At 42.4% G+C, this 16,411-nt stretch overlaps 1 protein-coding gene across 8 annotated transcripts in view; it reads left to right on the top strand.

The window, feature by feature from the left end:
• Positions 1 to 3,730: 3,730 nt before the first annotated feature.
• The window catches only part of LOC140490323 (uncharacterized), a 96,296-nt gene continuing 83,615 nt past the window's right edge, over positions 3,731 to 16,411 (top strand). For 4 of the 8 annotated variants that reach the window (XM_072589102.1, XM_072589101.1, XM_072589103.1 and 1 more), the window contains exons 1-2: positions 8,228 to 8,299; positions 9,136 to 9,191. In XM_072589102.1, the coding sequence (XP_072445203.1) occupies positions 8,243 to 8,299; positions 9,136 to 9,191 (113 nt within the window). In that variant the 5' untranslated portion in view covers positions 8,228 to 8,242. Of the gene's footprint in view, positions 3,869 to 4,926; positions 4,966 to 8,227; positions 8,300 to 9,135; positions 9,192 to 16,411 lie in introns of those variants that run through there. The other 4 variants (XM_072589100.1, XM_072589104.1, XM_072589105.1 and 1 more) reach the window with 4 other exon arrangements.

Raw genomic sequence — 16,411 nt, 5'->3', positions numbered from 1 at the left:
TATTACAGAGGAGGAAGTGCAGGATGTCTTGAAATGCATAAAAGTGGATAAATCCCCATGACCTGATCAGGTGTACCCTAGAACTTTGTGGGAAGCTAGAGAAGTAATTGTTGGGCCTCTTGCTGAGATATTTGTATCATCGATAGTGAGGTGCCGGAAGACTGGAGGTTGGCTAACGTGGTGCCACTGTTTAAGAAAGGTGGTAAGGACAAGCCAGGGAACTATAGACCAGTGAGCCTGACGTTGGTGGGCAAGTTGTTGGAGGGAATCCTGAGCGACAGGATGTACATGTATTTGGAAAGGCAAGGACTGATTAGGGATAGTCAACATGGCTTTGTGCGTAGGAAATCATGTCTCACAAACTTGACTGATTTTTGTGAGGAAGTAACAAAGATAATTGATGAGCGCAGAGCAGTAGATGTGATCTGTATGGACTTCAGTAAGGCTTTCGTCAAGGTTCCCCATGGGAGACTGATTAGCAAGATTCGATCTCACAGGATACAGGGAGAACCAGCCATTTAGATACAGAACTGGCTCAAAGGTAGAAGACAGAGGGGGTTGGTGGAAGGTTGTTTTTCAGACTGGAGGCCTGTGACCAGTGGAGTGCCACAAGGATCGGTGCTGGGTCCTCTACTTTTGTCATTTATATAAATGATTTGGATGCGAGCATAAGAGGTACAGTTAGTAAGTTTGCAGATGACACCAAAATTGGAGGTGTAGTGGACAGCGAAGAGGGTTACCTCATATTACAACAGGATCTGGACCAGATAGGCCAATGGGCTGAGAAGTGACAGATGGAGTTTAATTCAGATAAATGCGAGGTGCTGCATTTTGGGAAGGCAAATCTTACCAGGACTTATACATTTAATGGTAAGGTCCTAGGGAGTGTTGCTGAACAAAGAGACCTTGGAGTGCAGGTTCATAGCTCCTTGAAAGTGGAGTCACAGGCAGATAAGATAGTGAAGACGACGTTTGGTCTGGTTTCCTTTATTGGTCAGAGTATTGAGTACAGGAGTTGGGAGATCATGTTGTGACTATGCAGGACATTGGTTAGGCCACTGTTGGAATATTGCATGCAATTCTGGTCTCCTTCCTATTGGAAAGATGTTGTGAAACTTGAAAGGGTTCAGAAAAGATTTACAAGGATGTTGCCAGGGTTGGAGGATTTGAGCTATAGGGAGAAGCTGAACAGGCTGGGGCTGTTTTCCCTAGAGCGTCAGAGGCTGAAGGGTGACCTTATAGAGGTTTACAAAATTATGAGGGGCATGGATAGCGTAAATAGGCAAAGTCTTTTCCCTGGGGTTGGGGAGTCCGGAACTCGAGGGCATCGGTTTAGGGTGAAAGGGGAAAGATATAAAAGGGACCTACGGGGCAACTTTTTCACGGAGAGGGTGGTACATGTATGGAATGAGCTGCCAGAGGAAGTGGTGGAGACTGGTACAATTGCAACATTTAAGAGGCAGTTGGATGGGTATAAGAATAGGAAGGGTTTGGAGGGATATGGGCCAGGCGCTGGCAGGTGGGACTAGATTCGGTTGGGATATCTGGTCGGCATGGACGAGTTAGACTGAAGGGTCTGTTTCCATGCTGTATATCTTTATGACTCTATGACTCTAACTTGGCTAAAAGATAGGAACCAGAGAGGACGTATAGGTGGGCATTTCTTAGATTGGCAATGATTTGAAAATGATATTCCCCAGGGATCATTGTTGGGCTCCTTATCGTTTACATAAATCAGAAAAGATTTGGAGATGGGTTTTGGGGTCAAAATTTGCAAATGATCCGAAGCTACGAGAATAGTGAGTATGATGCTATTGGCAGACATTGACAAGTTGGCCACATTTACAGAGGGTGGTTTATTTGTGAGATGAGCTTCCAGAGGAAGTGGTGGATGCAGGTACGGTTATCACATTTCAGAGACATTTGAACAGCATATAAATAGGAAAGGTTTAGAGGAACATGGGCCAAACGCAGCAAAATGGGATTAGTTTAGTTTAGGAAACTTGAATGGCATGGACGAACTGGATGGAAGGATCTGTTTCCATGCTGTATGACTCTAAATGGCAGAAACCTCAAAGATGAATTTAAATACAGAGAAATGTGAAGTAATGCATTTTGGTAGAAGAAATGTGGAGAGACAACGAAGGCTTAAAGGTACAGCTTTGAGGGAAGTACTAGAGCAGAAGGACCCGGGGTTAAGTGGATTCTCTGATGTTTTCAGGCAAGTTGAAACAGTTTTTAAGGAGGCTTGGATTTATAATCAGAGGCATAGAGTATAAAAGTAAGGAAATGATACTACAAATCTGGTTAGACTAAATTTAGAGTATTGTGTTCAACTTTGGGCACCTTATTTAAAAACATACTAAAGTCATAGAGAGGATTCAAAGGCGATTTACTAGAATGATATTTTGAATGAGAGATTTTATACTTAAGAAATTGGGCTCATTCAACTTGGAGCACAGAAGATAAAAGAGATGACCTTACTGAGGTGTTCAAAATTATAAGCAAGTTTGACAGGATTAAAAAAGCTATTCTGTTTCCACTAGTTAGTATGTCAGTAACCAGGGGTCATAATTTCAAGATAGTCAGCAAGAGTTTGAGTGAAGATGTTTCTCCACATCTCACTTCTAAGAGTTGTATGCATTTGAAATGTGCTGCCTGGGAAATTGGTGGAGGCAGATTCCACAGGAGCTTTCAAAAATTGGATAGGTATTTGAAAGTGATTAACTTAGAGGGCCAAGGAGATAGGGCTGAAGAATGGGACTAGCCTCGCCTCTTCCAGACTGGTCACACACTGGTCAAATGGCTTTCATATGTACTGAAAAAATTGATCCAACTGTCACAACTCCCTCACAAATGACAGAAATTCTAATATTTATACATTGCTTTTCACAAACTCCAGTACTACTGCAATTTGTTCGAACCATATAGCACAAGAGCACAACACTGTCTACTGCCTGTGTTAGCTCTTTGCAAGCAGTGTAAATGTGTTATTCCTATGAGTTTTCCCCTTTAAATTTTTATCCACTTGTTTTTATGAATGCTACCAATGATTGTTGTATCTACAAATCTATCAGGTTCGAAAATAAAATTTAGTTATGTGAAAATAAAGTCACCTTAGATGGCAACTGGTTCTTTTGCTAGTGACGTTACATATATATCCCCCGATTATTAACCCTTCCATAATTGCTCTTTATTTATTCTACCAAAATTGCTAATGAAGGGGAAATACCCGATCCGTTCACTGGTATAAAGAGAACCCCAGCTTCTGCACCTAAATGAAGTCCGTCCTCCCTCATAACATATCCTACACCCTCGAAAACTAATTAACATCCTTCAAAAGTGAGCACAATACAGTTCCCTGGGAAGAGACTATGCCTATGGGCATTTATGAAGACAACATCAGAGCATAAGAATATCTTTCCAAATCAAACTGCTGAGGGATGTTATTACACCTCTCGGATGCAAGTGTGACTTGAACCCAGGCCTCCAGATTCAGATATGTGAATTAGAAAGCCATAGGACCCTAACATCAGAGCGTATTTACTATTGATGGGAGCACCAGACACAGATCTGGGATCAAAACACAGCCACGTGACCAGGCAGGCGGCTGGCAGCTCGCTGATGCCGTCATGCCGTTCCCAGCGGAGGGCACGCGCTGTGCTCTGATTGGTCCGCGCCGGTCAAAACACCCGGGCGCGCGGACATAGATGTCATAATCAAGCGACGGAATTCAAATTAACTGAAGAGGCGCGAGAAACAATGAGCGGGGAGGCGACACTGCCCAGACTGGTGAGTGACCGGTGGGGCACTGCCCAGACTGGTGGTGAGTGACCGACCGGAGGGGGGTGGGGCACTGCCCAGACTGGTGAGTGGCCGGGGGGGGGGGGGTAATGTCCCAGACTGGTGAGTGGCCGGGGGGGGGGTAATGTCCCAGACTGGTGAGTGGCCGGGGGGGGGGGTAATGTCCCAGACTGGTGAGTGGCCGGGGGGGGTAATGTCCCAGACTGGTGAGTGACCCGGGGAGGGGGGGGGTACTGTCCCAGACTGGTGAGTGACCCGGGGGGGGGTACTGCCCAGACTGGTGGTGAGTGACCGGATGGGATGATTGGGGGGGGGGGGGGGCACTGCCCAGACTGGTGAGTGACCAGGTGTGGGGGGGGCACTTCCCAGACTGGTGAGTGTCCGGGGGTGGGCACTGCCCAGACTGGTGGTGAGTGTCCGGGGGTGGGCACTGCCCAGACTGGTGGTGAGTGTCCGGGGGTGGGCACTGCCCAGACTGGTGGTGAGTGTCCGGGGGTGGGCACTGCCCAGACTGGTGGTGAGTGTCCGGGGGTGGGCACTGCCCAGACTGGTGGTGAGTGACCAGGGCGCACTACCCAGACTGGTGAGTGACTGGGGGGGTGGGGGGCACTGCCCTGCCCGGTGAGTGACCAGGTGTGGGGGGCACTGCCCTGCCCGGTGAGTGACCAGGTGTGGGGGGCGTGGCACTGCCCTGCCCGGTGAGTGACCGGGGGTTGGACAGTACTACCCAGCCCAGTGAGTGGCCGGGGGTGGGAGGTGCTGCCCAGCCCGGTGAGTGACCGGGGGGGGGGGCACTGCTCAGACTGGTGAGTGACCGTGGGTGGGGAGTAGCTGCCCAGAATAGTGAGTGACCGGGAGTGGCGTGGCACTGCCTGGCCCGGTGAGTGACCGGAGGTGGGGCATACTGCCCGGCCCGGTGAGTGACTGGGCCCTGAGGGTGGGGGGGGGGCACTGCCCAGACTGGTGAGTGACCTGTGATCGGGGTCACTACCCGGGACTGCTGAGTGACCGGGGGTGGTGGGCACTGACTGGACAGCTGAGTGCCCGGGGGTGGGATGGGGGCACTGCCTGTGCCGGTGAGTGATGATAGGCAGGTGAGGGGCACTGCCCAGACTGATGAGTGACTGTGGCCTGAGGATGTGGGAGGCACTGCCCCGACTGGTGAGTGACTGGGGATCAGGGTGGGGAGGGGTGCTGACTGCACTGTTATGTGACCAGGGATTGAGGGTCAATGGTCCACACTGGTGAGCAACCAGGGATCAGGCAGTACTGCCCAGATTCGTGAGTGATCAGGAGGCACTGCCCAGACTAAGTGACTGGGGATTAGGAGGCATTGCCCGGATTGGTGAGTGACCAGGGATTGGTGGGGGTTTGGGCAGGCAATGCTGAGACTAGTTAGTGTTGGGGGTGGAGGGTGACTGTCCAGACTGGTGAGTGACCGGTAATTGGAGGGCAATGCCCAGATTGGTGGGTGATTGGAGGGTGGGGATTTGGGGCAGATGTGTCACAGAGATGTACAGTGTGGAAACAGACTCCTTGGTCCAACTCATCCATGCTGACCGTATATCCTAAATTAACCTAGTCCCATTTGCCATTACTTGACCCATATCCCTCTCAACCCTGTCTATTCATACACCCATTTAGATGCCTGTTAAATGTTGTACCAGCCTCCATAACTTCCTCTGATAGCTCATACACGCACCACCCTCTGCATGAAAAAGTTGCCCCTTAGGTCCCTTTTAAATCTTTCCCCTCTCACCCTAAACCTATGCCCTCTAGTTCTGGATCCCCCCCACTCCAGGGAAAAGACCTTATCTATTTATCCTATCTATACCCCTCATGATTTTATATACCTTTATAAGGTCACCCCTCAGCCTTCGAAGCTCCAGGGCAAACAGCCCCAGCCTATTCAGCCTGTCCCTTCAACCCTGACAAAAACCTGTAAGTCTTTTCTGAACCCTTTCCCAATATCCTTCCAATATTGTGCACGATATTCCCAAAGTGGCCTAACTAATATTCTATACAGCCACAACATGACCTCACAACTCCTATGCTCAATGCTCTGATCAAAAAAAGAAAGCATACAGCTCCCAGATTTCTGGCCCTCTGGCTCAGAAAGGAACGGGGAGAATAGGAGAGTGATCGTGATAGGCGATTCAATCATGAGAGGAACAGACAGGAGATTCTGTGGTCACGAGCGTGACTCCCGGATGGTGTATTGTCTTCTGGGTGCCAGGGTCAAGGATGTCTTGGATTGCATCTACAGGATTCTTAAGGGGGAGGGAGAGCAGCCAGAAGTTGTGGTACCAATAATATGGGTAAGGAAAGGGAGGAGGACCTGAAAAGGAAGTTAGGTTGAAAGCTAGAAGGCAAGATGAGCAGTGTAGCAATCTTAGGAGTGGGCGGGAGGTTTGATAGAGCTCTTCGGGTGCGTTTAAACTGGATTGGCATGGGGCTGGGATCAGATGATGGAGTAGGTCGTGAGCTGCCAGATACAGCATGCAGTGAGTCCATGAGGAGGGATAGGCACTTGAAAAGGCAAAGGTGCAGTCAGTGTGATGGATTGAAGTGTGTCTGTTTTTAATGCAAGAAGTATCAGGAATAAGGGTGATGAACTCCGAGCATGGAACTATGATGTTGTGGTCATTATGGAGACTAGAGTATAACAGGGCAGGAATGGTTATTGGATGGTCCAGGGTTTAAATGTTTTAAAAGGAATAGGGGGACGATAAAAGAGGTGGGGAAGTGATATTGCTAATCAAAGATAGTACACAGCTGCAGAAAGGGTGTTCGTCAAGGAGAGTTTGTCTACAGAGTCAGTTTGGGTGGAGGTCAGAAACAGGAAAGGAACTGTCACTTTATTGGGTGTTTTCTACAGGCCTACAATAGCAACAGAGACATAGAGGAGCAGTTTGGGAGGCAGACTTTGGAAATGTATAGAAGTTACGGGGTTATTATCATGGGTGACTTTAACTTCCCTAATATTGATTGGAACTTACTTAATTCGAATTGTTTGGATGGAGCAGTTTTCATCAGGTGTGTCCAGAAGGATTCCTGACACTATATGTAGATAGGCCGACCAGATTTGGTGCTTGGCAACGAATCATGCCAGATGTCAGATCTTGTGGTGGGAGAGCATTTTGGTGACGGTAATCATAACTCCATGACCTTTACGATTATTATTATGCTATTAGGTAGGAACTGGGGTGCCTAAATTTTGCAGATGTTCTCTGAGCAATGTGTAACAGAAATGTGGGGGGTTGTTTAGGAAGCACCTGCTGATAGTGGGACAAACCTGTTCAGTACTGAGGCAAGGAAGGGATGGTAGGTTGAAAGAGCCTTGAGTGACAAGGAATGTTGAATATCTAGTCAAGATGAAGAAGGAAGCTTACTTAAGGTTGAAGAGGCAAGGATCAGACCAGGCTCCAGAGGGTTACAAGGTACCTAGGAACGAACTGAAGAATGGACTTAGGATAGCTAGAAGGGGGCACAAAAAAGCTTTAGCAGGTAGAATTAAGGAAAGCCATAAGGCGTTGTACACTTTTAAGAGGATGGCCAGCATGAGGGTAGGGCTGATCAGGGATAGTGGACGGAACTTGCGTCTGGAGTCAGAGGAAGTAGGGGAGGTGCTTAATGAATACTTTGCTTCAGTATTCACTACTGAGAGGGGCGTTGACGCTTCTGAGGAGAATGTAAAACAGACTGATATGCTAGAACAGGTTGATGTTAGGAACGAGAATCTGTTGAAAAATTTGAAAAACCTAAGGATAGATAAATCCCCTGGGCCAGACGAGCTATACCCTAGGTTACTACAGGAAGCGAGGGAAGAGATTGCTGCGCCTTTTGCGATGATCTTTGCATCCTTGCTGTCCACTGGAGTAGTGCCAGATGATTGGAGCCTAGCAAGTGTTATTTCTTTGTTCAAGAAAGGGAATAGAGACAATCCTGGAATTACATTTTCTGCTGACAGAAGTACTTTTGTAGGGTTATTTTAGTTGAATTTTTTAAAATCAGATTGGAGTGTCTGAGTGTTAATTTTCAAAAAGAATAATTATGCATTTTTGCACAGTCTAAACCATTTGTTAATAAGTATCGCTTGGAGAAGGTTTCATGATACCCTAATAATGTGTTCAGAAAAGAGCCTAGTTAACATGTTTCTGATGCTGAACTAAATACAGTCTGCTCTTTTTAAATTCAGGCTTTGTGACCACTAGAAGAGTAGGAGTAGCAAAGGAATCAGTTCATCTCTCCAACCCTGATCATAATAATCAGTGATAAGGGTTTAAGAGAAATAGGAAAACAAAGAATAGTAACGTTAGGTTCTTTTCCCAAGGTTTCATACATGAGATGCAATTCACATGTACCAACTTCTGCAAACAGTTAAAGTTTATTAAAGCCTGTGCACGCTAGGTGACCCCCTTTGATACTCTTTGAAGGCATGCAAAGTAGAGTCAAAAGAGGCCCCGAACAAAGAAAACACACCCCCTTTATACAGGTCAGTTGGTAATGCGCGCGGGTATTCCAGCCACCACTCCTCCATAATCACGTTATCCCAGGTAATATGGTAGGATGAGGTCATCCTCTGAGATAATGTAAATACCCAAATCTTGGAGAATCGTTATGCAAATGATTTCCTGACTCAGTGATTCTCCAAGACAAAGTAGGTGTGATATACTTCAATATCAGGGGGTGGCTATGAAAGCATTTCTGAATGGGAGGGACTAAATGAAAGTTTAATTTGATAATAGCAGTAGATTAGTAGTAAATAGCTGACCAAATGAAGTGTGAGCCATCCGTATTATTGTATGAATGTTGCCCCCACCCACTTCCAGAATGTTCAGCTTCTGGTGGAAGACAGTGCAGTTTAACCTTTTAACATTACATTAATATCCAGAGAGAGAGAACAATTTAATCTTGTAACATTGCAATAATGTTAAAAAAGATGGTAGAGAGAATGCAAATCCATGGAGCTGTCCAGGCAGCCATAATATTGTGTCTGATTGAAGAATGGGAAAACTAAGTAATTTCTTTGGATTTATTTTTGCAGATACCTGTGATTAATTTGTGAGATGTGTAAACCTCATGGTCAGTGAAGCTTGTTTTAAAAAGTAATGAAATAGTTATCACTGATAACTGGGTGAGATAGAACGTAGAACATTACAGTGCAGTATAGGCCCTTCGGCCCTCGATATTGTGTCGACCTATGAAAATAATCTGTCGCCTATCTAATCTACTTGGAAGGTGAAAGGGAAGATTTTGATAATTGTATCTGCTTTGAAAGTATTTGATATTGCATTGGTTAGATTTTTACATTTTTCTTTTGCTTTGCAGGAATTGCCAAAACAGCCATATAGAAGTAGATACTACAGAGATAATGCATTTGCGAGGTAATAGAGTTGTGAATTGTTTTAAACTAAAACATGAAGAGGAATCTGTGCTACTACTCATTACATATTTACGGATTTAAAGATGATGACCACTTTATTTAATTTAAAAATCGCAAAAGTTGCTGCTTGTACAAAATCATTCAATTTGTTTTAATTGATTCTGCTCAGGTTATTGAAACTGATTTTTTAAAAAAACAGCCACATTAATAAAATGAAAGAAGTGGGGATGCTGTAAATTTGAAACAAAGACTCACATTGCTGATGAAACTCAGCAGGTCTGACTGCATCTATGCTGAGAAAGCAGAGTTACATTTTGAGCCCTTTTTTTCAGATCAGACTGTGCTTTCTGACATGGGGTGCTGCCAGACTTAGAGTTTCTTCTTGTTTCATTTATTCACTCATGGGATATGGGATCACTGGTTCGTCACCTTGAGAAGGAGGTTGTGAGCTGCCACCTTGAACCATTGCAGTCCATGTGCTGTAGTTAGATCAACAGTGCCCTTGTGGACGAAATTTTAGAGTTTGAACTGATTTTTGTTTTTTTTTTCAAATTTCATTGGTACTTTGTTTTGTAGTTCATGCTATAGTTATAGACTCATAGAAATGTACAGCACGGAAACAGACCTTTCAGTCCAACTTGTCCAAGCCAACCAGATATCTTAACCTAATCTAGTCCCATTTGCCAGCACTCTGCCAATATCATTCTAAAGCCTTCCTATTCATATACCCTGTCGAGATGCCTTTTAAGGAGCACAAGTACTTCCAGAGGAATGGTGAGCTACCTTTTAAAGACCCTTTTCCATAAATCTTTGGGTGCAATAAAGAGCAATAAAAACAGTCACCTGCGATGTTGATGGACTACCTATTTACAAGGTGAAATTTGGGAAAATTTAAAATTAGCCTTCCTTCAGTTTAGAACTTCAACTTTTAGAGCTGGTCTATCCTTTTCCATCATTATTTTAAAACGAATGGAATTATGGTCGCTGGCCTCAAAGTGCTCCCCCACTGACACCTCAGTCACTTGCCCTGCCTTATTTCCCAACAGTAAATCAAGTTTTGCACCTTCACTAGTAGGTTCATCCACATACTGAATCAGAAAATTTTCTTGTATACACTTAACAAATTTCTCTCCATCTAAACCCTTAACACAATGGCAGTCCCAGTCTATGTTTGGAAAGCTAATATCCCCTACCATAACCACCCTGTTATTCTTACCAATAACTGAAATCTCCTTACAGATTTGTTTCTCAATTTCCTGCTGACTATTCGAGGGTCTATAATGCAATCCCAACAAGGTTATCATCCCTTTCGTATATCTCAATTCCACCCAAGTAACTTCCCTGGATGTATTTCCGGGAATATCCTTCCTAAGTATAGCAGTAATGCTATCCCTTAGCAAAAGTGCCGCTCCCCCATCTCTCTTGCCCCCTCTCCATCCTTTCTAGAGCATTTGTATCCTGGACTATTAAGCTGCCAGTCCTGTCCATCCCTGAGCCATGTTTCTGTAATTGCCATGATATCCCATTCCCATGTTCCTCACCGTGCCCTGAGTACATCTCCCTTCCCTGTTAGGCCTCTTGCATTAAAGTAAATTCAGTTTAATTCATCAATTTGTTCTCTGCTTAGTTCTTGCTTGACTGTTTGACTCGCTCCCTATCTCAACTGTACAATTCTCAGATTGATCTCTTTCCTGGCTATTTCCCTGGTTCCACCCACTCCCACCTTACTAGTTTAAATCGTCCTGAGCAGCTCTTGCAAATCTTCTTGCCAGTCCCTTTCCAATTCAGATGCAATCTGTCCTTATTGTACAGGTAACTTGTACCCAAGAAGAGATTCCAATGATTCAGAATTGTGAACCCTTCTCCCATGCACCAACTTCTCAACCACACATTCATTTGCTCAATCTTCCTATTCCTATCCTCACTACTCATAACACCAGGAGTAATCCAGATATTACTACCCTTGAGGAACTCCTTTTTAAATTGCTGCCTAACTTTCTATGTATTCCCTTAAGAATCTAATTCTTTTCCCTTCCTACATTTTTAGCACCAGTGTGTACAATGACCTCCTGCTGGTCCCTCTCTCCTTTTGAGCGTTAGAACCAGCGTGTACAATGAACTCCTGCTGGTCCCCTTCTCCTTTTGAGAACATTCTGCACCCACTCTGAGATATTCTTGATCCTGGCACCAGGAAGGCAATGCACCATTCTGATTTTTCGCTGCTGGCCGAAGAAACATCTGTCTGTGCCACTGACTTGAGTATCTCCTATCACAATCGATCGCTTGGAACCCAATGTACCCTCTTTACATTATAGCCTGTCTTGATATCAGAAACATGGATGTTCGCGCTACATTCCCTTGAGAGTCCATCATCCCTACATTTTCCAAAACAGCACACTTATTTGAAATGGGGATAGCCACGGAAAACTCCTGCACTTGCTGTCTACCCCTCCTACCTTTCCTGGAGTTAACCCATCTACCCGACTGTATCTGTGACTTTTCTCCCTTCTCAGTGCCATCCATCACACCCCCTAGCTCTTGTAAATTCCTCATTGTCTTTAACTGCTGCTCCAAACAATCCATACGATCTGATAGGATTCGCAACCGTTACTGCAGACTTAATCATCAGTCACATGGAAATTCTCCATTAACTCTGACATCCAATAGGAAGAGCATATCACACTTCTAAAGGCCATGTGGCACATGAAAAAATTGATTCCCAACTTTTAGCCAAAAGTCCAAACTCTGGTGTTAATCTACTTGATAGAATTATAGAATGCCAACTTTGAAGACAGCTATTGAACTGTATTTATGTCATCATGTAGTGTTAAGCTATCACACATGCTGCATTTGTGCAAATCCTGCCTTTAATATGACAATATAGTATCAAAAGGAATAGCAGATACATAACAGAATTCAAACTTAAAAGTTGATGAAATTGCAGAGCAGCCAAATAATTTTGCAGGAGCTAAAGAATTGAAGGTATCAAAGCAGAACATTTGTGACTGGAGGAAGGATACTTTACTTAGTTGCCTAAGAATAAATGAACAAACACTGACAAAGTCCTACGTGTGGCTGGTGTTGGACGATGAGGTTGCAAAGTTAATGTCAATAAAAGTTACTAGAATAGACTTGGTTTCTTGAGGATCTATCCGAATCTTCACTCTGAGAAAAGACATTGCAAGGTTTTAAAGCTAGCCCTTGTTGGAGTGCCACATTTATGTTATTCTGTGGCAGAAAATCAACATTTCACAACATCTTCCAATGAAATCTGATGACAGCTTAGCACATATAAATTTATTATCAAACATTGCTAGAACAATCAAGATGTATTGGTCTGTATAGAGAGCAGGATTAAGACACCCATGAATTTTGACATGCCAATCAGGCAAACAATGAACAGTGTTGGAGAGAAAATAATGTTAGTGAAAATATTTGCCTAAAAGAGTAGATTCATCATTGTGCTGTTGTATCTGTCAGATGCGACTAAAGTAAATCCAGTGGCGATGTTCAAGAGAGAAACCCTCCTAAGACAAGAATTCCCAAAAAGGTAGTCCATAATAAAGGCACAGGTGCCTTGAAAATATGGAGATTCTGATTATTATGTGAAGAAGACTTGTATAAAGAATAAGTCTTCTCTTTTGGGACTTTTTTCAGGTCATATTTTATTGATAATATCATTGAAGTTAGATTGCAAAACAGAGATATTGCATTAATTTCCAATGGTTTTACTGGTTTTTGTTTAACCATTAAATGTTTCTCTAAACAGGCCCTTCCAGCTTAGCATGAGGAGAATAGCTGAATGGCTGGATGGTCAGAGAAGAAAAGATATTCACCAAGGGAGGGAACATAGGACCGTTGATGTTAGCAATCATATGTGAGTGGATTGTGGAGGCCCAGGATGAAATCAGAATGGAGATTTTCGACAAATCATTCAAGAAATGTGGAAAATTAAATGTGCTTGATAGCACAGAAAATTATTACTTGGAGAATAATAAGGCCAATGATGATGTGATTGCTAATGCAGATGATATTAGTGTTCCAAAGTTATTAGTTATGAAGTGAGATTGGACAGTCAAGAGTTGTTTTTCTTGGAGCAGAGGAGACTGAGTGTAACATGGTTTGGATGTATAAAATTAAAGGGCATAGACAGGAAAGACCTTTTCATATTAGCCATTTTGTGTAATCACCACTAGCTATGTTTTTAAATTTGGCTATTTATTAAAAAAAAACACTCTCAGACAGTCAAGTACTGAAACAATGATTCAAACTTTATTGCATGTAGTCGCCAAAAACAACCCTTGAAGTAAGCAAGTTAAGCCTCACAACTCAACTTAGCTGTTCACTGAATTAATGAATTTAGCTACAATTCCAGCCAAGTGTTTTTCCTCTGGAAGTGTCCAGGGTTCGATCCTTGTGCAGTGATGTTCTTCAAAGATTTGCTGCTGAATTGTTTTGGTGTTGGATTCTTGTTGTTTCTTTTGGTCTTCAGGTCGATGATGTGAGACTATTGTTGATTCTTTAGAATCTATCTAAGTTATTGACTCCAGTCCATCAAGTCTGCAGCAAGCCGTCTCATCAGAAGTAGCTTCCCTGTTCCTTGTAATATTTGGCATTGACTGTTTGAAAGCACAGCTTGCTTGTGATTAACTCTCTAAATTCTTTTGCAGGGCAGTCAGTTGGCCTTGTGGCAATAAAGCTACGTGTTGTCGAGTGGGTGTCTAAGCAGTTCTGTTCATGTAGCTTCGACTCCCTCTTTTCCCAGACATGGCTAAATGATTTTATTTCCTATATAAGTTTTTCCTTGTCACTTACTAGTTTATTTCAGAGTTATTGTGGCTTTATTTCCTGTATAACAGCTTATATTTGATTCTTTCAATGAATGAGTAGTTATTGAAATTCTGATGTTTATAATGTCACATCACAATCTCGTTGAATGGCTGAGTGGACACAGTTGGCTGAATAGATTAATTATCCTAGTTGTCATGGATACTGCTGACTGTTTAATTTAAAAAAACTGGTTTATCTCTTGGTGGGCAGTGCTTGTTATTCATTAGTTTAATTAGTCAAATAGGTGATTTGTTATTTTTAAAGAAACTGGGTTCTTTGTAATTTGTCCATTTGGATGTTTAGTTTAATTAGTGGTGGGTTTATTTTCAAAATGAAAGCTGCTTTCTTCTCCATTGGGTTGTTGGCTTCTGGATAGGGGAAGATAAAACTGGCATCTGTACCCAACTGGATTTATAATAAAGCACATGTAAATCTCAAAAGTCTTTTGCTGCCTTATTCAAGATGTGGATAGCATCGTTAAACGTATTGAAATCCACTTTAAAGAAAAAAAACTTTTATACCTGTGATAAGAGCAGTCATTGTTGTGTATTATGCATCTCCTGTCAATTTCACCTAATTCATGACTTAGGTGAACTCAAACTCAGTATATTTTCAAAATTGCATGATAATTTAAGAAAAATATTATTATAGACTTTTTTGGAATTTATATTGAAAGATTGTGGATAGTGGTGCATTTGGATTTAACAAGTCAAAGAAAGTATAGTTGGGCACCTTTTTTTTTCTGAACCAGTTATTAGAAATAAAATGGTGCTATCCAACCAGCTGACTTTGTGGAGCTTCTGGATTTACTGAAAATCACATGTCGTCAGTTAACTGCTTGAATTACTGGAAATCACCTGCTTCGGGTATATGGCTTTGTTTTGGATGTTGTTTGGAATTTTTCTGGGTTACAGGCTATTGAAAGAAGGAAGCCTCTGACTTTCTGAGAAACCCTTTGTATGGGTTCAGTATCAGAATTGAAGTTTTGATGCAATTATTTTCTTGATAAGCATTTGAAATACTTCTTCTCGACATTTCCTGAGACTCAATGAACTTGAGTTTCGAAAGTCCCAAAGACAACAGCCTGCATTTAATGACACCCCTCAACCTGTGCCAGAATGCTGACTGTAAACTATCTGGAACATTTCATTCTTTATCCTTTCTTTCCTTCAAAGTTGAACAATTATTGTTCAAAATTCTTTTCCAAAGTTAATCTATGCAGAGAAAATCCTTATTTAGAGTGATGAATATTCAAACTTCTGTACTGTAAGCTGTGTTAACCAGCCTTGCATCTTGGCTGAGTAAGTTTTTTGTTTTATAATAAATCTATTTTATTTACGAAAGAAGTTTGATTAATGGATCTTTTTATTCTAAGCCTACTTTAGAGATGTACAATTGGCTGTATTGATATCTGGTGAAGCATACATAGTATGACCAACGTAATATTAGGACCAGAGGGAAACCGTGCACTTCACACAACCTCTGCCATATCAAATGGGCAATGTAATTTATTTAACTTGGACGACAAATCAGTTTTAGTTTGAATAAAAGATTTTGGCTTTCAAAATTATCCACATTTTTAGATTGTTTTCAAAATATTGTCATTCCTAAAACCTGAACTGGGACTAATTTTCTAGTCAAAGTGAAATCTGAAGTGCAAAGGAAACAAATATCACTTAAATGATTGATCTCCTGTTCTTAACAAAATACTAAATACTAAAATAAAACACTTTACTGTGTAAAATCCTTTTTTAACCAAGGCATCAATTACAACCCTGACACAAACTTATATTCTTGTCGCAAAGCTGAAGGGGATTTGTTACATTATGCAAACTGATGTCTGAGTTTGATCAGTGAAGTTTGACAAGAATCACTGTTGGTATTCTAGCTTTTAGCACAATGCATAAGCAAACTAGAAGATGGTATTTGTATTACAAATATTTTTCAATCCTTCAACAAAATTAAGTTTTCAAAATGACCTGACATAAATATCAGAGTAATGAACACTCGGATTATTTTATCAGTTAGGCAAAAGTGAGGACTGCAGATGCTGGAAACCAGAGTTTAGATCAGAGTGGTGCTGGAAAAACACAGCAGGTCAGGCAACATTCAAGGAGCAGGAAAATCGATGTTTCAGGCAAAAACCCTTCATCAGGAATGGAGGCAGGGAGCCTCCAGGGTGGAGAGATAAATGGAGGGTTTTATCAGTTGATAGTTAGAACTTCTATTTTGAGATAATATTGTGCACATAAGTAATATTCTCTTTTCCATGGTCCGGTTGCACTTTAGATGTTGCACTCTTTGATGAAAGCTAATGAGAGACATTTCAAAATGAGCATCAGTGCAAATAAAATAATTCATTAGAAGGTAGTTGTAACCAACCAGTTGTAG

This window comes from Chiloscyllium punctatum, chromosome 2 (genome assembly GCF_047496795.1).
Source record: "Chiloscyllium punctatum isolate Juve2018m chromosome 2, sChiPun1.3, whole genome shotgun sequence".
NCBI lineage: Eukaryota > Metazoa > Chordata > Chondrichthyes > Orectolobiformes > Hemiscylliidae > Chiloscyllium > Chiloscyllium punctatum.
The sequence above is the reverse complement of the archived record's forward strand: the minus strand, read 5'-3'. Positions and strand labels throughout refer to the sequence as shown.